At 43.1% G+C, this 24,730-nt stretch overlaps 1 protein-coding gene across 2 annotated transcripts in view; it reads right to left on the bottom strand.

Moving 5' to 3' along the window:
* Positions 1 to 312: 312 nt before the first annotated feature.
* LOC117531690 (connector enhancer of kinase suppressor of ras 3-like) overlaps positions 313 to 24,730 on the bottom strand; it is a 109,051-nt gene continuing 84,633 nt past the window's right edge. Inside the window, exons 1-10 of one of the 2 annotated variants that reach the window (XM_034194795.1) lie at positions 24,417 to 24,506; positions 14,936 to 14,977; positions 13,014 to 13,133; positions 12,833 to 12,892; positions 10,492 to 10,560; positions 8,910 to 9,056; positions 4,329 to 4,453; positions 2,923 to 3,110; positions 2,740 to 2,826; positions 313 to 1,914 (exon numbers count right to left, since the gene is read on the bottom strand). In XM_034194795.1, coding sequence (XP_034050686.1) covers positions 1,625 to 1,914; positions 2,740 to 2,826; positions 2,923 to 3,110; positions 4,329 to 4,453; positions 8,910 to 9,056; positions 10,492 to 10,560; positions 12,833 to 12,892; positions 13,014 to 13,133; positions 14,936 to 14,959 — 1,110 coding nt within the window. In that variant the 5' untranslated portion in view covers positions 14,960 to 14,977; positions 24,417 to 24,506 and the 3' untranslated portion in view covers positions 313 to 1,624. Of the gene's footprint in view, positions 1,915 to 2,739; positions 2,827 to 2,922; positions 3,111 to 4,328; positions 4,454 to 8,909; positions 9,057 to 10,491; positions 10,561 to 12,832; positions 12,893 to 13,013; positions 13,134 to 14,935; positions 14,978 to 24,416; positions 24,507 to 24,730 lie in introns of those variants that run through there. The other variant, XM_034194796.1, reaches the window with a different exon arrangement.

The following is a 24,730-nucleotide window of genomic DNA, read 5'->3' as shown; positions in this document are numbered from 1 at the left end:
TCATGAAAACAAATTTCAATTTCTGAGTTAATAGAACTGTGAAATCCACCAAACCTTACTTTTAAACAGATGTACTTATGAGAAATACTTTTAAAACAATGGGAAAATAAAGAGACAATACAAGATTAGTGAAAAGTACTGCAATTTTTTAATAAAATGCTATTCAAAACTTAACAAAAAGCAATTAAAGCAACAACTGACACTATTTTTTTTTATTATTATTATATATATATTTTAAATAATACTGCCACTGTTTCTCTTGTGACTCGTGGCACCTCCTTTGGTCATTTGAATTGTGCCTCTTAAAGGACCTTTTTTTTTAACATAAAGACCTCTTAATTTGGAAAATGTTGACTAAAGTCAAAGAAAATATAACTTTCCACTGCACCAAACAGTGTACAACTTTGAACAAGTAAAGACATTAATAAAAACAAGGGGGGAACTTTTCAATTTTTTTCCAACCAATATAAACACTTTCTGAAAAGAACGGAAATCTCATGAAAGGCAACCGATGGCACAATGTAATGCAACCAAGTCACCACAAAAAAACAAACAAAAACAAATAAACAAAAAACAACCAAAAAAAACAACCAACCAAACAAACAAAAAAACATGGTATGAAAATGTGACAAAGCTAGCTAACAAGTAAACTATAATAGCCAGCAAGCTACCTGGCCTAGCCCAATCACTACATGGCTCACAAAAGCAGCTAGCTTAGGTAGTTAGCTTGCTAACATTACACCTCTAAGATCAAACTTGTTACAAAGTTAGACCCACAGGTAACTGGGTTGGAGCCAAAAACTATGTGATGAACATGTATTTGGTTTTGGCTGCAAACAGCAGTGCTAATTACCCATGCTAGCTGGACTAGTGAGCCATGCAGTGATTGGGCTAAGCCAGTTAGCTTGAGTAGTTAGCATCTCTCTTTGTAACCAAAACCAAATCCATGTTCATCACATAATGTTGGGCTCTGACCCAGTTAACAACTTCAGCCACAAGCTTGATTTTGAAAGTATAACGTAAGCTAGTCACATATGATTGCGTGATGTCACAAAGCTTCCAGTCCATGCCACTTCTGTCAACTTCATAGATGAAATTCACTTTGAGAATCCCTTGTGTGACTCGGTATTAACAATAAAGGTATATGCTGACGATGTATTCTTTTATTTTAGGACATATTTATGCAAAGAAAATCAAATTAAACATACAGCCAGAAGTCAGATCAGGTATTCAGACCGTTGCAGTGACTTGCATATTAAATAATGTTCCAGCACCTGATACGTTAACATGTCCACATGGGTCCAGAGACAACACACAAGCTCAAAGAGTCCTAAAGCTGAGCATACTGGATTCTCTTGATCCTGAGACTTGTAGTCAGAGACGAAGAAGATTGTTGGCAGTGTTAAAGGATGGTGTGATGTAGTGAGTACTACAAAAGCAAATCTGGTTGAGGAGTAGTAGTTGGTAGTAGTAGTAGCAACACCAGGGAAATATGGAGGTTGGGGAGAGAGGAGTGTGAGAAAGACCACCATAGCTGCCCCACAAAACAGCTGGACATTAAATTCAAAGGCACTGAGGAAGGACACAACACAGGACCAGGAAGCCCCCAACATGAAGCGCATCATCACTGAGTCAAGAGCTTAAGCCGCGTGATCCAACTGACCAGTAGTGAACGTTCTGCCGATGTACGTTTGGTCACGTGGGCTACGGAGGCATTTTTCGGGTCCTCCTGGTAGGGGATGGTGGCGCTGTTGTGGAGTTCTGAGTTGGAGTAGTAGCGAGTGCCGCGGACATGGTCCACTCTGATGAGGTGTCGCTCCCCTGTGGGCCTGTAGGGCGGAGACACTGAGGTGGCTTCTTCAGCAATGGTGGGAATCCGCTCATTGCTCAGGTATCTGTAGATAAGATCTTCACCTGGAACGGAGAGAACACAGCGCAATCAAGGACCGCAGACCCCTGCCTCGCCACTATCAGTCACAAATAGAGACCCTGAAGTCCTTTAGACAAAGGAAGAGTCATTGTGACCACATACGGGCAAAGTGACATCAGTGATTCAAGCTCAATGAAAATCTTTGTGTAGGTCAACACTGATTCAAGGAATCTATAAGAATAGAGCGATAAATTGAGAAATGTACAAAATGTCATTTTTTGGCCTTTTCAGGGGCCCTTACAGAGACTCAATGGCAAAGAGATGTTTTTTTGTTTATAGGCAGCTTTCAAAGAAATCTTTACATGAAATTACAGAAAGTTACTGAACGGGTTCTTTTGCAATAAATGGAGCAGTGTGAAAAATGGAACTTTTTGTCCTTCATGGGGTCCCACAGGAATTCAATCACACAGTCCATCTCACCATGACCAGACAGTCCCCCGAGGATGGCTTGTACCAAATTTCAGAATGTTTTTTTTTTTAAGTCAGTGCACTGTGTCTCACACAAATCTCAATGTCATTAGTCCTGTGGACGCTGGACCAAAGGATTAAAATGTCCCAATCTTTCAAATGCATTAGAAATGAATTCTAGACTCAAGACCCAGGTCCAGAGTCATCTGTACCTCACTAGTTCTCAAAGCGGAACTTTATGCGTGGACCGAAGGTGCCATATAGTCTCCACTAACTGTTCATACCCGCGATGACATCATTCTGCTTCCCACTTTCAGTTCTGCTATTTTCTGGTTCTGAACAGATACTTTTTAATTTCTCAACCAAATGTTCCAATGGGTCAAATGAACGCTTGTGTTTACCTTTCCTTCCCTGTGTCCAGGGTTTAGCGTAGGGGTCGACCACAGCGCCACAGGTATCCGCTGGCATGGACAGAGGCCGCGCTTTACCTGCAGACAACAACTTTAATACTCAGAAAAGTCGTTCTTCCCGGGTTAATATCCATCAGTGGACTAGTCATGAGATTCCGTGAAGGCGGTACTGACCACGGGAAGGTTTGGGCTCCCTCATTCGGGGCTGGATGACTCTGGCCTCAATTGGACAGCCAACGCTTATCTTGTCATAATCTCCGATGGTGCTGCGTTTTCTGTTCTCCTGGTCCAGGAAGGAGTTGGGTGACTCGGAGCCCTTTGGTCTTTTGCTGACGCTGGAGATGGAATCAGCTCTCACCTCCCTGCGTGGAGAAATAATAAAAGGACATCTCAGCTGAGGATTTTGCTGTCATTTGTTTGTTAGTTAGAAAAAGAAGTAAAATGTCCTACATAGGTTCTGAGGCCCGTTGGTGCTGGTGTTTATCTCCAGATACCGCTGCGTGTAGGCCATAGTTTACAGCTGTGTCTCATTTTAGGGGATGCATCCTTGGAAAGTTGCCCTCATTGACCACATACGTCATAGTGGCATGACCAGGATGTCTCATTTTAAAGGCTACTCGGAATGCGGCAGCGAATGCAGCCTCGTTTCCCGTGAAAATAAAGTATGCAACAGGTGTATCAGTCGAAGCCCAAATGATGCCAACAGTCACTGTATAATTTTTTTTTTTTGCTCCAAGACAAAATGATTGGTAAAACAAAAAAACAAAACGAAAACAAAAGGACAATTTGGATATGTACAATCACAGACAAGTAATACTTATAAATAAAGTATTAAGTATTGAAAACCAATAACTAAACTCCGGGTTATTCACACAACTGTAACTTTGCATGAGCGGCTGACAAGGCTGTCAGGAGACGGGGGTAGGGGCGGGACAATCTAATGACGCAATCCCAAAATGCTCCTTGGGTTGGACCATCTTATGTCAGAACCACTGGTTTGGCCTCTGCAGTCTTTGAAGGATGCAGCCCCTGAACTGAGACAGGACGAGAGTCCATTGCACGTTACTTCCCCAGTCACTGCTGGTCCCCATTTCCAGCTGCGTAGACTGGGACAATGCAGATGAAGTGTCTTGTCCAAAGACACAGACAGGTAGTGTGACTAGGAATCAAACTTGGGTCTACACATCGGTAGCCTTCCTCCTGACTCCCTGATCTACCTCCTCTGCATTAGTTAGCAGGCTTTGGTTAATGTTTAGTAAGATAAATATGAAGATGCACCAAGCTTCCTTTTTGAATTCAGCCCCTGTAATAGTGAGTCAGCGTGCAGGAAAAAAAAATGAAACCGCGACTCCAAAAGGATAGCCGTGACAGCAGAGATGACGGCTGATAAGAACACAGTGTGCAGTTGGAAAGTCGGGGCCGGGACAGTCACACCGGTCTGAAAGGCCAGTGTGAGGAAAGGTGGAACACGATGACTGGCTCACTCCAGTTGTTCGCAATCTGGTTTTTATTGGTGTAGTAACTTTTACATCTCAAAATGGGAATAAAAAAAGCTGAAATAAAAAAAAAGGTTGGCCCACCGTGGCGTGTACGGCTGTTGAGGAGGAGGAGGGATGTACAAGTCCAACGCGGCCGTCTTCTCCTTCTTGGTTGATCCGTTAGCTGAGCTGCAGGGGGACTGAGTTCTGACCAGTGAGGTGTTGTTCTGCAAAATACAGCACAATTATGCCTGTCAACACACTGACCACATGACACGTACATCACCTGAGTTCACAGGTCACCAGGCCTGCTCCTGGAGATGTTGCCCATCTCTCCATGCTCCTCCCACTGCTAATTAACCAAGGCAGGTGAGCTCAGCCAATCAAGAGCTTGGAAACACCAGACTTGACTAATCAGCTGTGGCAGCATCAGGCGAGCGTGCAGGGTGGGTGACCTTCAGGAGCAGCGTCTGTGACCCATACCTCAGTCGTTTCTATGCACATCTGATGGTGCAGATGCAAAATAATTAAAAAAAAAAAAAATTCACTGTCAAATACTTATGGATCTGACTGTAAATATAAACAAAGCTCCCAAAACTTTCTCAAAATCAAATCCTTTGTCCTTCAATGACCCTTAATCATTCCAGGGGTAGATCTACCGTCAAGGAAATGGGGGCTTGGTGTCCCAGGACATGTGCCCCCAGAAAACTAAAAATCTCCAGCCTACTTCCTGTATCCTAAAACAGTTTGGGAAGCTAAATACTTACAATCAAGTTGCTGTTTGTCTTCCGGCTGCTCCTGTTCGTTCAGGGTCGTGGATCCAGCAGCACAGAGCCGCATTGGGATTTGTCACAAGTTTTACGCTGGCTGCTGCTTGCAACAGCGTTCATCACTCAGCCTGTGTTCATGTAAGACCTGTCCCGTATGTCCTCACACCTTTGTCAGCGCCCACCCGCCCCTGCGTTCCACCAAGTTTGCTCCAAATGGGGTCAAAACTCTCTGAATTGTTTTGTTCTTTTTTGTAAAACATCTTCAACCTTGCTGGCGATTGGGAGTTCTTCTTCTTTGAGGTACGGAAACATTGTCAGTGAAGTCCAAAATAGTCGGAGAGACGTGTACTTAAAAGCCGCGGTCAGTTCCCACAGTTATGTTTCCAAACGCTCGACAACATCGACTCCGTGACTTGTCCAGCGGTAAGACACACAAATCCCGCTGCACACAAAGTCACATCAGCACCGTACGGAGTGTGAGATGGGGTGAATTAATTACACGCTAAATGTCTAAATGCCGCTGTGGCAAATTATTCCCCTTGTTTTTTTTCCCCCAAAATAGTTCCCATGTGCCCAAATTACAGACATTTCCCAAAGCCAGCGCCTCTCATCATTTGTCACACACACACACACACACACACACACACACACACACACACACACACACACACACACACACACACACACACACACACACACACACACACACACACTCAGATGGCTCGCTCAGATAATCCTGACGACTTGTTAAAACAGGACGCCGGGGGGACGCGCCGTCCTCATGCTCCTCTGTTGTTGTGAGAAACGCACTCTGACCCGACGTCGTCTCATCTCGTCATGAGTTCTTAAACAGGACGTGCACGTTTATAACGGGTCTGCCGTCTGAATGCCGGACGCAGGTGTGGAGACGGCGGTTAAAAGCTGAAACGTGCAGACGACAAATAGGATGAGAGCGACTCTATCAGCACAGCGTTTACGAGCTCCTCCGTCTCCAGACGCGTCCTCATAACCAAAACGTTATCTGGGGAGGGGGGGGGGGGGGGGGCATAATTAAGATCTGTCATGATTTAGTTTGAGTCTTTGTGGCTCAGTGCGGTTCAGAGGAAAGGAGACTTCGTGAAGTCTCGTCGGGTCTGGTCGAGTTTTATCACGTTGTATCGGGAACATGTTCAGCATCTGAGTGGCTCTGAGCCGCCGTCCACCCGCTCATACCAGCGCCCCCCCTCATACGACCGTAGGTGTGATCAAATATAGGAAAGGTCAAACAAAGGTAGATTGACGAACGCTGCTGCATAAAGAGTATGAAGATTTACAATGTTTCAAATAAAAATTGTATATTAAAAACATGGTGAGAGAGTCAGGGTTTATCTTCTCAGACTGCAGGAAAAAGGCTTCGGATTTTTAACATTTTCTGGGGGGAAGTGGGACCCCCGTACCTGAGGTTGACTGATGTGTGTGTGTGTGTGTGTATTTGGAGGGGAGGGGGTGGATGATAGTGCCTCATACTCTATACACACATACATTATATTATCTCTCTCCACACACACACACACACGCACGCACGCACGCACGCACGCACACACACACACACACACACGCACACACAGAGGCCACTTTATTAGGTACACCTGTTCAATTGCCTGCTAACACAAACAGCTAATCAGCCAATCACAAAGGAGCAACTCGATGCATTAAATCTTCTAGACGTGGTGAAGACGACTTGATGAAGTTCAAACAGCACCAGAATGGGGAAGAAAATGGATTTAAGTGACTTTGACAGTGGAATGGTTGTAGGTACCAGACAGGCTGCTCTGAGTATTTCAAAAACTGCTGATCTACTGAGATTTTAACACACAACCTTCTCTGGGGTTTACAGAGAATAGTCCAAAAATGCCTTGTTGACGTCAGAGGTCAGAGGAGGATGGACAGACTGGTTGAACGGGTGACTGCATGATGTCATCATGTCAATATGGACCAACATCTCTGAGGAATGTTTCCAACACCTTGTTGAATCTTTGCCACAAGGAATTAAGGCCGTTCTGAAGGCAAAAGGGGTCCAACCCAGTACTTGGTGTACCTAATAAAGTGGCTTGTGAGAGTCTGTGCGCATGTATGTATGTGTGTGTGTGTGTGTGTGTGTGTGTGTGTGTATATATATACAGTAGTGTTCAGAATTATAGTAGTGCTATGTGACTAAAAAGTTTAATCCAGGTTTTGAGTATATTTCTTATTGTTACATTGGAAACAAGGTACCAGTAGATTCAATAGATTCTCACAAATCCAAAAACACCAAGCATTCATGATATGCACACTCTTAAGGCTATGAAATTGGGCTTCTAACTGTCACAGCACTTACAGGTAACTCCAGACTGTCTTTGATCATGCTGGAGCTGATCAATGGGTGAGCCTTTGCCATTCTGGTTATACTTCTATCCATTTTGATGGTAGTTTTCTGTTTTCTTCCACGCGTCTCTGGATTTTATTTTGTCCATTTTAAAGCATTGGAGATCATTGTAGATGAACAGCCTATAATTTTTTGCACCTGTGTATACATTTTCCCCTCTCCAATCAACTTTTTAATCAAACTACGCTGTTCTTCTGAACAATGTCTTGAACGTCCCATTTTCCTCAGGCTTTCAAAGAGAAAAGCATGTTCAACAGGTGCTGGCTTCATCCTTAAATAGGGGACACCTGATTCATAACTGTTTGTTCCACAAAATTGACAAACTGACTGACTGAATGCCACACTACTATTATTGTGAACACCCCCTTTTCTACTTTTTTTTACTAATAGCCCAATTTCATAGCCTTAAGAGTGTGCATATCATGAATGCTTGGTCTTGTTGGATTTGTGAGAATCTACTGAATCTACTGGTACCTTGTTTCCCATGTAACAATAAGAAATATACTCAAAACCTGGATTAATCTTTTTAGTCACATTGCACTACTATTATTCTGAACACTACTGTAGATCAGGTCCACCACATCATGGAACCATCCCGGGTCCCAGATGACAACCACCCCGGGTAGACAACAGGTCAAAGTCACACCTTTAAAAAGGAACCATCAATCTGCTGCAGACAGGTAAAATGTAGGCATCCTCTTGACCTTCTCCAGCCATGGAGGTCTTCAATAGTGAAGTGCTGACGTGCTGGAAGATGCCTCGAGAAACGCACCACATGACCAAAATGTCATAGCTGATGTTCTTCACAAATTGGATTTGTGAGAATCTATTGAATCTACTGGTACCTTGTTTCCATGTAACAATAAGAAATATACTCAAAACCTGGATTAATCTTTTTAGTCACATAGCACTACTATTATTCTGAACACTACTGTGTGTATATATATACACACACACACACACATACACACATACATATACACACACACACACAGAGGTTCTGGGTTTATTCAGGTTGAGGAAATGTTCGGATCATTTGAACTCAGGTTAAACCTGAGAACGTGGCAAATACAGGAAATTTTTCCAGATTTGAAAAACCAATTTCACATCGTGAGGAAGAACACTCAGGTTTGCACTCTAACAAGTGCTCCTCTGGTTCTAAGTGCTCTTGTTTGGGAAGGAGGTCATGAGTCCTTCCTGCCAATCCGGGGTCGATCACGTCCAATAAAAGCAATCTAATCTAACAATCTCAGGACAGTCGGACGCTGCAGCCTGGCGGCTTTATCTCTGAGACGCAGTGACATCATGGGACCTGTGCGCCAAGACAAAAGCAGTGCTTTTGTGGAGGCTCTGCTATGCTTGTCTGAACTTGCTGCTTTGGAACCAACTCCCTAAAAAGCTGATAATTATTTGACGATAACTACACAGTGACACACGCGCACACACACACGCGCACACACAATCTTTTGCAGATCTTCAAAGATGAAAGGAGGATATGTGTGTCTGTACCTGTGTTACTGGCGGCTTCCAGCGCATGTTTTTGAGCGGGGCGGGGGTGAAGCCCGTCGTACCTGTGGGCCTCTTCTTCAGGAGCAGGACCACACCTTTGGGATCCTCCCTCAGTTTGACAACCAAGTGCTTTAGCAGCCAGCCCACCTGCAGCGCAGCACAAAGACACACAAACACAGAAGACGCTCCTTTAATCACCACAGCGTGCACTCAAACTAACGAAACAAGCAAAAAATTACCACCTTCTTAGTTTTCATGCTTAACGCACGCATCTGAAACTGCTATGATTCCAAAAGCACAGAGGATTCCTGATCCATCATATGCGGCCTACGAATGAAGCTGACATCATTCTTCAATGATCAGTTGATGAGTTTGAAGAATGAGACGAATTTTCAGTTATTTAAAAAAAAAATCCAGACAACCACAGTTTAGAGGAGGAAAGCCACCTCATGTGCAAAGGCTGTTTCTGAAGAACGACAGAAATAGGAACAAGAATAATGCATAACAGACGGCTATTTTTGTTTTGAAATTAAGGACTAGATAGGAAGCTATGAAATTCATGAAAATAAACATGCTAGCCTCACTAAAACGGCAGATAATGCTGCTAATCCGCAAGCTAATATCAGCAAGTTTTTCATAATCTTACTTCAGTCACTGTGGTCAGAATTTAAAGTCAAATACCACAGAGTCAGCAAGCTGATTAACAAAACAGTGTGCCTTAAAATAATAATAAATTCATTTATAGAGCACTTTAAATGAAGGAAAAAAGCAATATTTATAAAAACACCTACTTTTTCTCTTACTTGCTTTCAGAAAATTTGTTTTCATCAACGTATATATATAAGTCACAGGGTCAAACAACGGAAAACAATGGACATCAGCTTGGGTTGTCACGAAAATGGTTTATAGCAGCATTTCCCAATCCTGGTCATCGGGACCCAAAGTATGACGTGTTTTCCAATTGTCCCTGAACTAATCAGAGGAGATGAGCTCAGTCAGATGCGTTCAGCTAATCAGCATTTGAGTGAGCTAATTTGCTCTGACTAGTTCAGGGACAATTGGAAAACACGTCGTACTTTGGGTCCCGAGGACCAGGATTGGGAAACACTGGTATATATTAAAAAAAATCTCAGTTTGCCTAAAAAGTTTTCACCAACTTTTAAACAAATATGTTAGAAAAGCTTGCATGAGTCCACCAAAGCCAGAAACACTTTTGTGCAAAATCTGCCCCCTGGAGGACAACATTATAATTGTTCACATGCATGCAAAGCCTGCAATCAATCACTCGTAATGATAACAATTAATTAATTTTAGTGCTAAGTTGGATATACTCAACCCAAATCCTTCAAAATGTATCATTTATTTCTTTTATTAACACATACCAGACGCAGTAATATCTTTGCAACATGACATCCAAATTTACCACATCATCGCTCTTCACCTTTTGGCCTTTTAGTGACACTTTTAGTTACAAACAGAACTTAAATATTGTATAAAACTCCATTATATCATGAGCGGTTCAGTCAAACTTGTTGATTGATCAATGCTGTGATTGATTTTGTTAAAGTGCTGTGCCGCTCACCACCGTCTGCTGGTTGACCTGGATCACCTCGTCTCCAGCGTGGATCTTCCTGGTCAGGTCTGCAGGTGACTAAAAAACATGCACAGGAAAGGTCAAAGCCAGTTCAACCGCTTTTTCTGCAACGCAGACGAGCAGCTGACGACCGACAGGAACTACAAAAGACTAGAAGCTAAAATATCCAATTAACAAAACAAATGAGGAACAAAAACAAATCAAAAACAACTCCCTACTGCGTGCCAGATCAGGTGATTTGTGTTTTTGTGTCATATAGATGTCAAACAGGATGATTCAGGTCGATGAATCAGACGATGATTCAGGAATCAGGAGGCGTGACGACGGCAGCGCTGCAGCTCTGTCGGTGCGTTAATCACCATTCTGCTGATAGTCACCGATTGTCGGAGAGCTGTGACACACAGTAACCTTTACAGAGGAGCTGCTCCTGACTCCTTCACATAAATGTGTCATTAAACAGGAGAGGAGGAGGATGACGGAGAGGTGCGTCAGAAAAGTGCAAAACACTGAAACACCCACAGTTTAAGTGTGAAGCAAATATTCTGAGAACGCCTGATTATGATGCATAATAATAATAATAATAATACAGGCTGCAGCTTTAACAAACATCAAATCAAAATCAAATCAATTTATTTATATAGCGCCAAATCACAACAAACAGTTGCCCCAAGGCGCTTTATATTGTAAGGCAAGGCCCTACAATAATTACGGAAAAACCCTAACGGTCAAAACGACCCCCTGTGAGCAAGCACTTGGCGACAGTGGGAAGGAAAAACTCCCTTTTAACAGGAAGAAACCTCCAGCAGAACCAGGCTCAGGGAGGGGCAGTCTTCTGCTGGGACTGGTTGGGGCTGAGGGAGAGAACCAGGAAAAAGACATGCTGTGGAGGGGAGCAGAGATCAATCACTAATGATTAAATGCAGAGTGGTGCATACAGAGCAAAAAGAGAAAGAAACAGTGCATCATGGGAACCCCCCAGCAGTCTACGTCTATAGCAGCATAACTAAGGGATGGTTCAGGGTCACCTGATCCAGCCCTAACTATAAGCTTTAGCAAAAAGGAAAGTTTTAAGCCTAATCTTAAAAGTAGAGAGGGTGTCTGTCTCCCTGATCTGAATTGGGAGCTGGTTCCACAGGAGAGGAGCCTGAAAGCTGAAGGCTCTGCCTCCCATTCTACTCTTACAAACCCTAGGAACTACAAGTAAGCCTGCAGTCTGAGAGCGAAGCGCTCTATTGGGGTGATATGGTACTATGAGGTCCCTAAGATAAGATGGGACCTGATTATTCAAAACCTTATAAGTAAGAAGAAGAATTTTAAATTCTATTCTAGAATTAACAGGAAGCCAATGAAGAGAGGCCAATATGGGTGAGATATGCTCTCTCCTTCTAGTCCCTGTCAGTACTATAGCTGCAGCATTTTGAATTAACTGAAGGCTTTTCAGGGAACTTTTAGGACAACCTGATAATAATGTATTACAATAGTCCAGCCTAGAGGAAATAAATGCATGAATTAGCTTTTCAGCATCACTCTGAGACAAGACCTTTCTAATTTTAGAGATATTGCGCAAATGCAAAAAAGCAGTCCTACATATTTGTTTAATATGCGCATTGAATGACATATCCTGATCAAAAATGACTCCAAGATTTCTTACAACTACCCTTTCAAGAATTTTTGAGAGAAAACATCAGGAGAACATCCTAAAGGACCATTCCAATCATTTTGCTGTTGCAGAATTAGCCGGCGTGTTATTTAGAAAGTACATGACTGGAACAGTGACGTTCAAACACACTGTTCAAATGTTAAAATGATTTTTATTGTGAAGCCCCTTCAGGACAATATGACCTATCAGCAAGTGCACATTACGCCAGAAAGGGGATTAGAGAAGTGCACTCTGTCGGTGCGTGCACGCTACTTTCACGTGGTTGTGTCCACGCATTTCGACCCAATTTGAACTGCACCCCCCCCCCTGTTGAATTAAAGCTTAAAGTTGTCACTACAAGCACATATCTTGATTGTTTCCTTTTTAACTCCATTGTCATGGTGCACCGATGCAACATTACGGAAAACAGCACCGCTGTCCAAATACTTATGGACTTCAGTATTTCTACAGTTATCAAAGCTTATTGAGCAAAAGCATGTCGAACAAACGTTCAGCCGTGTAATTGGCTGCTTAACAGACGTGCACGTTTCAGCGTAACCACGGTTCACACAACAGAATCACATTTTACATTATTTACACGACTGTTAACTGCCGCCTTCGTGCGATATGACATTATAGCAACGGACATCTAGCAGCAGAGAATTCGGGCGAGCCAACTCTGGTACTTACATGTTCTGTGGTTCCGGTGATGACGTGCAGCCCATCGTAGGTACTTTTGATGTACATACCCTGAAGGAACAAAAAGTACGGTTTCAGTGAAACCAAAATATCTGCACAGTGACACACAGACATAAAACAGAGGGTCAAAATTCGAGACACTGCAGAGGTTCCTGATGCCCTCATTCCTCACCAGGCCCTCCCCTGGTTTGATGTCGCTCAGGTGGACTTCCTCCAAGCAGGCCGACTGGCTCATCAGGGGGTCTGAGGTGGTTCTCACAGTCTGATCACAGATGCTGTTCAGGATCTTCGACTGCAGAGGAAATACGAGACGAAACGTGTCAAATGCTGTGATTTCGTGCAGTGAACTTCGACATTTTCTTTGATAGGTTTAAACGTGAGCAGAAGGCTGGTCAGCTTGCAGCAGCGGCGACACAAACATTGTGGCATGGAGTCCGAGTGTGTCTCCATATTTACAGAAAGACTAAAAGAAGCCATTAGCGCTCCATTATCAGGCGGTGCACGTGCACACGGGTGAAAACAGCTGCATGTACGGCACTTAATTCAGGACTAAAAACACATCATTATTGGGGGTGGGGGGGTCCTTCTGTGGCAGACTGCACGATGACTTTTGCAGAGATACTCAGAGCAGACAGGAACAGGATGGAATGATTAAAAACAAGAAGATATCTTAAAACAAAGAGAAAAACCAGGAGGATGAACAGAGGATGCTGAACTATAAAGTAATTATAAAATACGACACTATGCAGCTATCGCAATTCCACACGATACATGATTACATCAACATTCACATTAATTATGTAGAAGGTAATCTGTGGTGGATGTTTAACTTTTAAGAAATTATTCTTAGATATAAATTATAATTAGTGATTAGCCTATGTCCAGGCGAAGCAGCGCATTGTAATTGGTCCTGTGTGTGTGTCTGTGAATAAGATAACTACAAAACATCTGGATGGACTTTCACCAAACTTGGTGTGAAAATTACTTGGGCAGATATCTTGAGATGATTAACTTTGGAGAGGATCAGACTAAGGTCAAAGCCAAACTCAACAAAAACATGGTGTGAAAAACATATTTCCTGCTATATCTTCATAACAAATAGGGCTAGAGAGATGGTTTAAAGTTCATATTGATTAGCAGACTATTTCTGATTGATTGGTAATGTGAACTATCGGACATGGTTATATCAGAGTGTGCAGAGTTTGTGTCAGAGCTCTAATGCCTTTTATTTCCTGTTTGTAGATTTTATTAATCATTATTGATTCTTCTCCAAGAAATCGCTGTTTATTCCATGTGGTCATTGACTTTCTATGGTATCATTTAAAAAAAAAAGATTTGATTCATGATACAGTTATGATGATCAGTAATATCAACAGTAATGAAACACAAATCAATCCTAAATCAATAATTTTGGGACGTTCGTAATGAGAAGGTGAGTTGTGAGACACTGGGCTGCACGTGTTTTCTAGAGCGTCAGTTTCCCCTGCAGTGGCCAGAAAGTCTTCCTGCTGCTTTCGAAGTACATTCAGGAAGAGTACTGGCATCAGCAGTAGCTCTGCACAACATCCTCCACGGTGCAGCGCGCCAGTGCTCCATGCTGAGTGATGCACTCCGATCAGCCAAATCTGACTGAGACCAGACACGTGAAACAGCAGCTGCATTGGAGCTGAGACGGCTGCATCACCACGGCGCATCTTAAAAACCCGGTTCTTGGTTTTACAGTCATCCTGCTGACAAACCGGCAAGAACATGACCTCCTGGTGGAAGAGAGAGAGAGAGAGAGAGAGAGAGAGAGAGCAAAGACGCAGAGTTCAATGAGGGTGACTGAGATATCTAATGCTAGCGGAAACCGCGGTTGGTCCAAGAGGTCTGAAGAATGTCGGGAACAGGAAGCTGTGATTGATGGCCGGCGGCGTGCATTAGAGATGCCTCGTGCACTGGCAAAGTTCCGCCTGCTCTGTTCGCTCACAAAACTGTCCGCTGACAGCACGTCACACAATCTGCATGCTAAAAGACGTTCCTCCCGCCGGACTCCCTCCGCCCCAACCACACAGATAAACGAGGCCCAACAAAGAGAAGCCATCGTCTACTTACAACTTCCAGAATCTTTTCTTCCATCTCGTAAACACTGCAGTCCTGTTGCACAAAAGAGAGCGCCGTTAGATTCAGCCAGGAAGCAGGAACAAAAACAACAAAGCTTACATACTAAAAACGCATCCTGGGCAAGTCACAATAATCAGCATTCCAGATACAAGGAACAGGAACGTTACCATGTTTTGAAATTCCCCGTCAATATGTTGCGTTGTGTTTCTGGATTTGAATGTTGCCCGACTTCCTGCAGTTAGACTTTGGAACATTATTTGCATGGATGCAGACTGAGCAACATGCACTCGTGCCATATGTCACTGCATTTGCCACACTAGAGAACCACCCTGAATCCTGGTTGGCAACCACCCAGGCGGAAAACCAGCTCATCACCACCTCCTCTATCTGCTGTGGCTAGGGAATTCCTGGGGGTGTCCGTGGCGTTTTTGCAGTTGTTGGGATCTTGAGGCACATGTGACTCATGTGGCTCATAAACAGAGAAGTGCGCCACATGGTCATAATATCGTAGCTGACATTCCCTTACGATGCCTCACTGAGTTGCCCTAATTAACCATTCATGTGAGAGAAAGTCATTCTAGAAATACCCAATGATCCTTCAAAGACACCTGGAAAATCAGAGGTGGCAACTTGTGAAATGATGCAAACAGGTGAGGCAAAACTGCATTGGTCAATGAACAACCTAAAGATGAGACGGAGACAGAAGGTAGCATGAACATTTTCCAGCGAGTATGCAGAAACCTTCCCATCGCTAACAGTTTATCTCTTGTAGCCAGTGCAAAGTAAGAAGTTTTTTCACATCATCTACCACTATAAACAACAGGTTGGCCAGAGTCATCTCCCATGGTTCTTAAAATGGAGCAATATCTCCACCTTGTGGACATTTTCCATGAATGCAGGTACAACAGAATTAATGCAGGCAGAATAGAATTTCAGCAAGAGCTCTAGTACGACAATATCCTACAGTTTCAATAAGGTATGAATAAAAATCTGATTTGTGGTCGAAAGTGTAGGGTGTGACGAGCATCAGGTCCAACAAGATGGGTTCCCAGTTTGATTCCTAATGTAGGAGTCTTTAGTTTCCCATTGCATTTCTGTGTGTGTGTCTGGAGGAAGCAGTTCTTAAAAACCGAGTGTGTAAGATGGAGACACCCACGACATAACAGTGACGGGAGAAGCTGACGGATGCAGAGTGCAACTTCTAACTGTTGCATCAACACTTACAGCTTCATGGCGGCAACACAGAAGAATCTTCTTAAAAAGAAAACACAACACGGGACAGGCACAAGGGAGAACCCTGAACTCTAAATGTGATGAGTTTTTCTTGTGTAGGAATCCTTTTCTGGCCCACTGCAGAGTTGAGCGGCACACAGTAGCTTCAGTTCTGGCTGCTCTGGAGAAGAAATCTGCAGAGTCAGCTGGACGACTGCAGCTGCAGCAGCCACAGCTGAGGAAACAGTCTGCACTGACAACTGTGTGTTTGCTGCTGAAAGGGCCCCTGGTTAGTGAGGACGGACGGGGGGAGTGCTGTGCACGTGGGGCACCCCTGCTATTTTATGGATTAGACTTTATGCTGGGAATGGCCCGAGGGCAGCATCCCAACACAGGTGGAATGCTTCTGTCGAAAGCAGCAGAAAGTCTCGTTGATGAGACGGCGTTCTCACAACAATCCACACGCTTTCATCGAGGAAACAAACGAAGAAAAACTGGAGTCGTCCTCTTGGTGTCAGCGACGTGCATGGACCTGCGCCGCGTACAAAGCTTGCTCTGTTGCTGTTTGTGCAAACGAGGGGCGAGTGAGTTTTCCCGCGACTCCACAGCTCTGAAGAGGAATGCTGATTTTTAAATGCCACACGTCCGCCAAAACCACGACTGTATGTTTATAACCTAAATTCTTACAATAAACCATCTTCAGCAACATTAATCTAATCAAAATGTATATTTCAGTGTAACAATTCATCATGTTTTATGTATAACGTTAAAGCCTTTAAACGCCAAAACCTGCTGGTGGGTTTGAAAGGTTTATATTCTTTAACCTAAATAATCACACTCTTTATCATAGCTAGAAATTATAAAAATAGAAATTATCATTAGGTATTCAAATTTCCCACAGTCCTTGAACTAATCATAAAAAATCTGCAGAAAAAAATAATCAGTCAGCCTGCCCTCCATCTGGGACTTATACTGGTGTCGCCAACCGAAGAGTCCGCCCCAAAAATCGATCTGCCCTGCCTTCACTGCGCATGCGTCATTTCTGTGCATCAGCCGCGGTTCACCGATTATCACCTCGTTTCTGATTCAATCTGCACTCCAGTCATCATCTGTCTCTGCAACAGATATCTGAAGCTTTTGTACAACAATCATTTCTACATAAATTCAACATGATCTCATAATAAAAGATGGAGGAAGCGATCAAAGCACCGCAGCCAGAGGAGATGCTGGTGCTGCATTCACTGCACCTCCATCATTTCCATATGTCAGTTATCACCTTGTTTCTGCTTGAAACAGCCTCTTTTCTGCTTAAAATTGACTTTAGAATTATTTAAGAGGTCTTACTTTGTCATCTGATGGTTAATAATCACATTATTCCCTTTGATCACTTTGGATGTAGAGAGTCAGACTCAGACGTGCTGCTGTGATCCCAAATGACGCATGCTCAGTAAAGGCAGGGCAGACCAATTTTTAGGGGGGACCATTCAGTCTGTGACACTGGTCCAGGACCAGGAAGTGAGCTGGTAGCATCTCTGCAGACCCCTCCCACCCTGGACACACAGTGTAGCACTAGGTTTTCAAATTTCCCACAGTCCTTGAACTAATCATGCTTCACTCAGGAAAAATAACCAAATCTAAGTTTTAAACTAGTGATATTCATCAACATTGGTTGATTCTCCATGCTTCATTTCAAATTTAACCAATGATTAACAATTTTTCACAACCCAGATCTTGTTTAAAACAAAACAAAACAAACAAACAAACAAAAAAAAAACAACAACCTGCACCCCTACGTATGACAGTTGGCAGATTTGCATTCCAGATTTGCATAAATTTAAGCGATGATTGTGCTGTTTCTATGAGATGCACAACTTGCAGGTGAAAAATATGAGGCCACAGTGAGTGCGAAAAAAAAAGCCTCAAAACAACTTACAGTTTGAGGGAAAATAGGTAAAATACTGAAAACTAATTAGAAACCTCTGGAATCTACATCTGAGAAAAAATTACTCATAACCATCCCAAAGACGTATCGTTATCTTTGGCTGCTTTCAGTGATGCCGGTATTTGGTTAGACTCTTTCTCTCAGATTGTTCTGTCTGAGTTATTTTCATTAGTTACTTCATCCAAACCATCAACATGTTTATTAGACCCCATTCCTACCAGGCTGCTCAAGGAAACCCTACCATTATTTAATGCTTTGATCTTAAATATGATCAATCTATCTTTGTTAGTTGGCTATGTACCACAGGCTTTTAAGGTGGCAGTAATTAAACCATTACTTAAAAAGCCATCACTTGACCCAGCTATCTTAGCTAATTATAGGCCAATCTCCAACCTTCCTTTTCTCTCAAAAATTCTTGAAAGGGTAGTTGTAAAACAGCTAACTGATCATCTGCAGAGGAATGGTCTATTTGAAGAGTTTCAGTCAGGTTTTAGAATTCATCATAGTACAGAAACAGCATTAGTGAAGGTTACAAATGATCTTCTTATGGCCTCGGACAGTGGACTCATCTCTGTGCTTGTTCTGTTTGACCTCAGTGCTGCTTTTGATACTGTTGACCATAAAATTTTATTACAGAGATTAGAGCATGCCATAGGTATTAAAGGCACAGCGCTGCGGTGGTTTGAATCATATTTGTCTAATAGATTACAATTTGTTCATGTAAATGGGGAATCTTCTTCACAGACTAAAGTTAATTATGGAGTTCCTCAAGGTTCTGTGCTAGGACCAATTTTATTCACTTTATACATGCTTCCCTTAGGCAGTATTATTAGACGGTATTGCTTAAATTTTCATTGTTACGCAGATGATACCCAGCTTTATCTATCCATGAAGCCAGAGGACACACACCAATTAGCTAAACTGCAGGATTGTCTTACAGACATAAAGACATGGATGACCTCTAATTTCCTGCTTTTAAACTCAGATAAAACTGATAAAACTTATTGTACTTGGCCCCACAAATCTTAGAAACATGGTGTCTAACCAGATCCTTACTCTGGATGGCATTACCCTGACCTCTAGTAATACTGTGAGAAATCTTGGAGTCATTTTTGATCAGGATATGTCATTCAAAGCGCATATTAACAAATATGTAGGACTGCTTTTTTGCATTTACGCAATATCTCTAAAATCAGAAAGGTCCTTGTCTCAGAGTGATGCTGAAAAACTAATTCATGCATTTATTTCCTTTAGGCTGGACTATTGTAATTCATTATTATCAGGTTGTCCTAAAAGTTCCCTAAAAGCCTTCAGTTAATTCAAAATGCTGCAGCTAGAGTACTGACGGGGACCTAGAAGGAGAGAGCATATCTCACCCATATTGGCCTCTCTTCATTGGCTTCCTGTTAATTCTAGAATAGAATTTAAAATTCTTCTTCTTACTTATAAGGTTTTGAATAATCAGGTCCCATCTTATCTTAGGGACCTCATAGTACCATATCACCCCAATAGAGCGCTTCGCTCTCAGACTGCAGGCTTACTTGTAGTTCCTAGGGTTTGTAAGAGTAGAATGGGAGGCAGAGCCTTCAGCTTTCAGGCTCCTCTCCTGTGGAACCAGCTCCCAATTCAGATCAGGGAGACAGACACGCCTCTCTACTTTTAAGATTAGGCTTAAAACTTTCCTTTTTGCTAAAGCTATAGTTAGGGCTGGATCAGGTGACCCTGAACCATCCCTTAGTTATGCTGCTATAGACGTAGACTGCTGGGGGGTTCCCATGATGCACTGTTTCTTTCTCTTTTTGCTCTGTATGCACCACTCTGCATTTAATCATTAGTGATTGATCTCTGCTCCCCTCCACAGCATGTCTTTTTCCTGGTTCTCTCCCTCAGCCCCAACCAGTCCCAGCAGAAGACTGCCCCTCCCTGAGCCTGGTTCTGCTGGAGGTTTCTTCCTGTTAAAAGGGAGTTTTTCCTTCCCACTGTAGCCAAGTGCTTGCTCACAGGGGGTCGTTTTGACCGTTGGGGTTTTACATAATTATTGTATGGCCTTGCCTTACAATATAAAGCGCCTTGGGGCAACTGTTTGTTGTGATTTGGCGCTATATAAAAAAAATTGATTGATTGAACCCCGATTAACACCAAACCTCCATTTAATCAGATCATTCAACCGAAAAACAACAAAACAACAAACAAACAAAACTGCACTGTTTGTGGTTGTAATAATAATAATAATATAAAATAATAATATAATATAATAAAATAATAATATTTATAAACTCTTCCATCTTAATTTAATAAATCAGCTGCCAGAATGTGGAAATGTGGATTTCCTACAAATACAAATTTTGAGGTGTATGTTTGGATGAATAACCTTTTTTGATGAGTGTCAATGTGACTTTGCCATATTTATCTTTTGTGTGAGGAAGAAAACTCAACATAATCACAACTTTTAATAAAACAACACATATAAATAAATATATATGTGTGTCAAAGGTTTGTGCATGACACACAGTGGTACTAAACGCTTCTTTCTACTCATATGTCCAAAAGTCAGCCAAGAATATACAGTGGTTTCAGAAAGAATTTGGCTGCATTCACATAAACATGGAACTATATATTTCAGCTGAAAACACACGACTGTGCCAAAAAGCATGAAACTAAAAATCACCTACTTTCTGTGATTCACAGTTTATGTGCTGCAGACGCTGTTTGGAAAACTTTATGATCTTGTGTTTAAAGAGCAGTTTTTCTGGTTTCGTCGCAGCACGACATCAAATCATGTGGACACGATGTCAATGATCACCCCCCCAAGTCTGTTTGGAAAGTTCTAATTAATCCCGTGTCTTTGTCAAATCCAAAGTATAAGTTCCTGCAGACAGAAGCCAGATCGTGAGCGTGCACAGCGAGAGGTTCACTGAGAATTCCCTGCGTGTACTGAGCCGTCACGTCGCGGGTCTGATCCCACAGCCAGCGTGGGTCAGATGACTCTCTACATGCCGCGCTGCCTTTGATCTGCCACCAGAACGGATTTGCACGGTTGAGCGCTGAAGCGGGCGAGAGGGGTGGGCTGTTGGCACGGTGACCCCGGTGTGGAGCAGCTTTTAGATCGCGGGCGGCATCAGTGTCCACCTGGCTGCTACACATCCTGTTCGCCACGACGCAGTGACGTGATGGATTTTACAGTCTGGAAAGCTGGACGCAGACAAAACAGCTGATCGGAGAGGAATGGAACGTGGACTTAAACTGCAGCCTTCTGATTTAATTGCAGGTGTTTTTTTTCTTTGGAACTCTTGTTTTTAAGGCAGAAAAAGTATTTAGATGACCAACTGCAGATGTTTAAAGGCAGTCTCTCAGTGCCAATTTGTGGCCCCAATTTCCATCCCAACTTAAAAATTGAAGAAACTGAGCCAGATTTTTTTGATACTGTAGTATGGATTTATATCCACCTACACACACGTGTAACCTGAGTGGTACTCCTCATCCTCATCTCTCTTCATAACTGCTTGTTCGATACAAAGTCATTATTTTAGAGATATGAACTGGTTATCTGCCTGGGTGGTTTCCATCCAGGACCAAGGAGGTTCCGTGGTGTTGTGGATGTATCAAAGTGCAGCACCAGCACATGGTCCCAAATTTGACTTGACTTGACCAAGTGCATATGATTCCTGTTCCACAACTGTGTTTGTGCCAGTGCTAACTTGTACTTTGGCATTTTTCCCACACTTATCCAAAAAGCAAAAATGTTCCTGTTAAGATCTCAAAACTGTCTTCTGTTGATGACAATCAACAATCAGAAGGAGGCTTCTGCTCAGAGAACAAGAGGTCTGCATATTTTACTTTCACCTACTTTTACAGAACAGTGCCCCCTATCTGCACCAGTTAAATCTGACTATTCATGTTTTGTGGCTCAGGGCTTATTGTGACATCACAAATATTTTTAAACATGTTTAAAACTTTCCAGATTTCTCACAATGTTGTTCTACAACACTACCTTTACCACAGATTAGACAGATTAGATTAGATTTTGGGCCCCGAGTCAGTACTGGATTTTTTTGGTAATCGGCAAAGGGAGACCGCCCACATTCCATCATTATTTAATTAACAACTAAACCAATAAAAATTCTGGAGTTGATTTGACTTTAGGATCTCTGGTTGGTAACTGTCAAGGTGAAGTCCAAAGACCATGGATGATGCCATCACAAAAATGCAATCTTGGCCTGAAGGTCTTGTGTACTGTGAGCCGGCAATGCAGCCATGTCATACTAACAAAAATTTATAGAGTGTTCAGTGTTCACTGAACAAGAAGAGAATTTTTGGCTCTGTGACCTTCAAATCTAGGTGAAGGCCATTCATCATCAAACTTGACCTAGACTTCAAGAGATGTATCCTTGCTCCAAGTTTGGTAAACGTGTCTTATTTATTTGAAAAGTTATTGGGAGTACAGTGTTGTGGATAATTTTGGCCCTATAGCCTTCAAAATTAAGTCAAGGTCACTTATCATTGAACTTGACCTGGATGTTCAAGGGATGCATCCCTGCTGTAAATTCGCTGAAAGGGAGTACAACCGGGTCTATATATTAGTAGTCAAGACAACCAGTTGACCTGAACCTGACGCATTGAAAGAAAACATATTTGGGGGGAAAAGAAACTGAAGACAGTTACAGTTGAAGCTTTGCATCCAGTGACTCAGGAAAAGACTTCAAGATTGAACATTAAATGTGTTCTTTGAAAGACAATGACCTCAACACCAATGGGTCAGCCAAGACGGCCGGCGCGGGCGCTTTTATGGCCGAGTTCCATTGTGTTTGCAGAACCAGGCTTCACTGAGGCAGAGTCCATAAATCTGTGATCTGTGAAGCTCTGGTACTTGGCTCAAATTAATGAATGAGCTGAGCAAACCTCATGCCGTCCTCCTCCACCGTAAAACTAATCACTGCGGTCGTCTCCTGTGCAGTCGGTTTTATTAACTATGTGCTGATCGACAAAAAAACAAAAACATCTTCATAAAGGAAACATAAAGCAGGACAAGTTTGTGTGAAAGCTTCATGCATCTCTCCTCCAGGTGGTACACGAAACGAACCCTTCAATTTCTGTAAGACTCGACTCACTTCAGGAGAATCTACACCGCGTTCACACGGGGCAACTTCACAAAGTCGTGCAGGAAGAGTTTACCCCCACGTTCCCCGGATGGCCGTGACCGAGACACCGGCCGTAAATCACCAGAGGTGCTGAAATCCCAGACCACGCTGAGGAAATGGGTGCTCTGGGAATGGAATTTATTTTGATACTTGAACCGTTGAAGAATGGACACCTGGACTCACACGTTTGACATACGAACACAAACGCACGCTGGAATAAGCAACAACTATTAGCTGCATTAATTCAAACCGCATTTGTTAACTGTTTGCTTGAATGCGTCGGCCCGCGGCCCAAACCAAACAGGTGATTTTTGGTCTCCGTCTGGAGTGAATTGAACCACAGTTCAAGTACACTACAAAGACATTCTCTGTGCACGCGTCGAACTTTCAGACTGAAGTACGTCATCATCAGCCGTATTCATTTATGTGTTGGAGTCGTCGACCCTGAGTTACTCTGTCACCACGGCAGCTCAATACCAGATCAATCAGCCTGATTAGGACAACATGACAAGTAGCGAACCTTAATTCAAACATTCTCGTGTGAAAAGCTTCCAAGTAAGTTAGTTCTACACAGGACTCGAGGCTCATCCATCAGCGTTTAAGCCCGGATTCCGTAGCGTGAAGCTTACGAGTCACCGAATATCCGTCCCACACGTTTAACAAAGTCCACTTTTCAGAACCTGACAGAAACAGAATGCCAGTCTGTGTCGTGATGCAACACTCGAGTAATTCCTCCCAGAAAGTTGGCAGACACGGTGGCTGACTGAAGACACTCTGCACCCGACGTAAGTCCATCACCGCGTGAAACCGACACGCAGGAAGAGCTTTCAGACAGTTTGGAGAACAGGAACCACATGGTCGGGGAATGTTGGCAGCCAGCTCTGAAAGAGTGCCAGTAGGGTTTTATGAAACACCGCGCACTAAGGGGTCTCCTCATTAGCCTGCGCGAGGACGGCCGGAACCCAAGAAAAACATCAGCAGCGGCAATAATGCCTTCAGACTCTTGGCTTCCAGCTCGTGTTATGGCTGCCAGACCACATTTCCCATAAGTCTCTTTTTGCTCCCGTCCGCTGTGCATGTCTGTGTCTCTGCCTACCCCCCCCCCAATCCCCTACCAAGTTAGAATGTGCTCAGTGGAAAACGCCGACTCCTGTGCTGTTAAAGGACTAAGCGCATAGACCTGTTGGACGGTGGTGGTGAGGTCCAGGCACAGCTGGATGATCTTGTTCTTGGTAGCAGTGAAGTCGCTGATGCCCGTCAGAGGCGTCCTGCGAGCAAACGCAGAAAAGAAAAAGAGAATGTTGACGATAAGCAACAACCTCAGAGATAATGGGTTTTTCAGCAGGAGCAGTGTGTGTCAAATGATAACGTTTTGGGGGGGGGTGAGCGAGCTCAATTTGCAAGGTACTGTGCAGACAGGCTAGGCTAGGCTACCTAGCACAGTTGCTACTAAGCGCCAACATTCGTCCATCTGAAATGAAGCAAACCTGTAAG

This window comes from Thalassophryne amazonica, chromosome 19 (genome assembly GCF_902500255.1).
Source record: "Thalassophryne amazonica chromosome 19, fThaAma1.1, whole genome shotgun sequence".
In the NCBI taxonomy this organism is placed as follows: Eukaryota; Metazoa; Chordata; class Actinopteri; order Batrachoidiformes; family Batrachoididae; genus Thalassophryne; species Thalassophryne amazonica.
The sequence above is the reverse complement of the archived record's forward strand: the minus strand, read 5'-3'. Positions and strand labels throughout refer to the sequence as shown.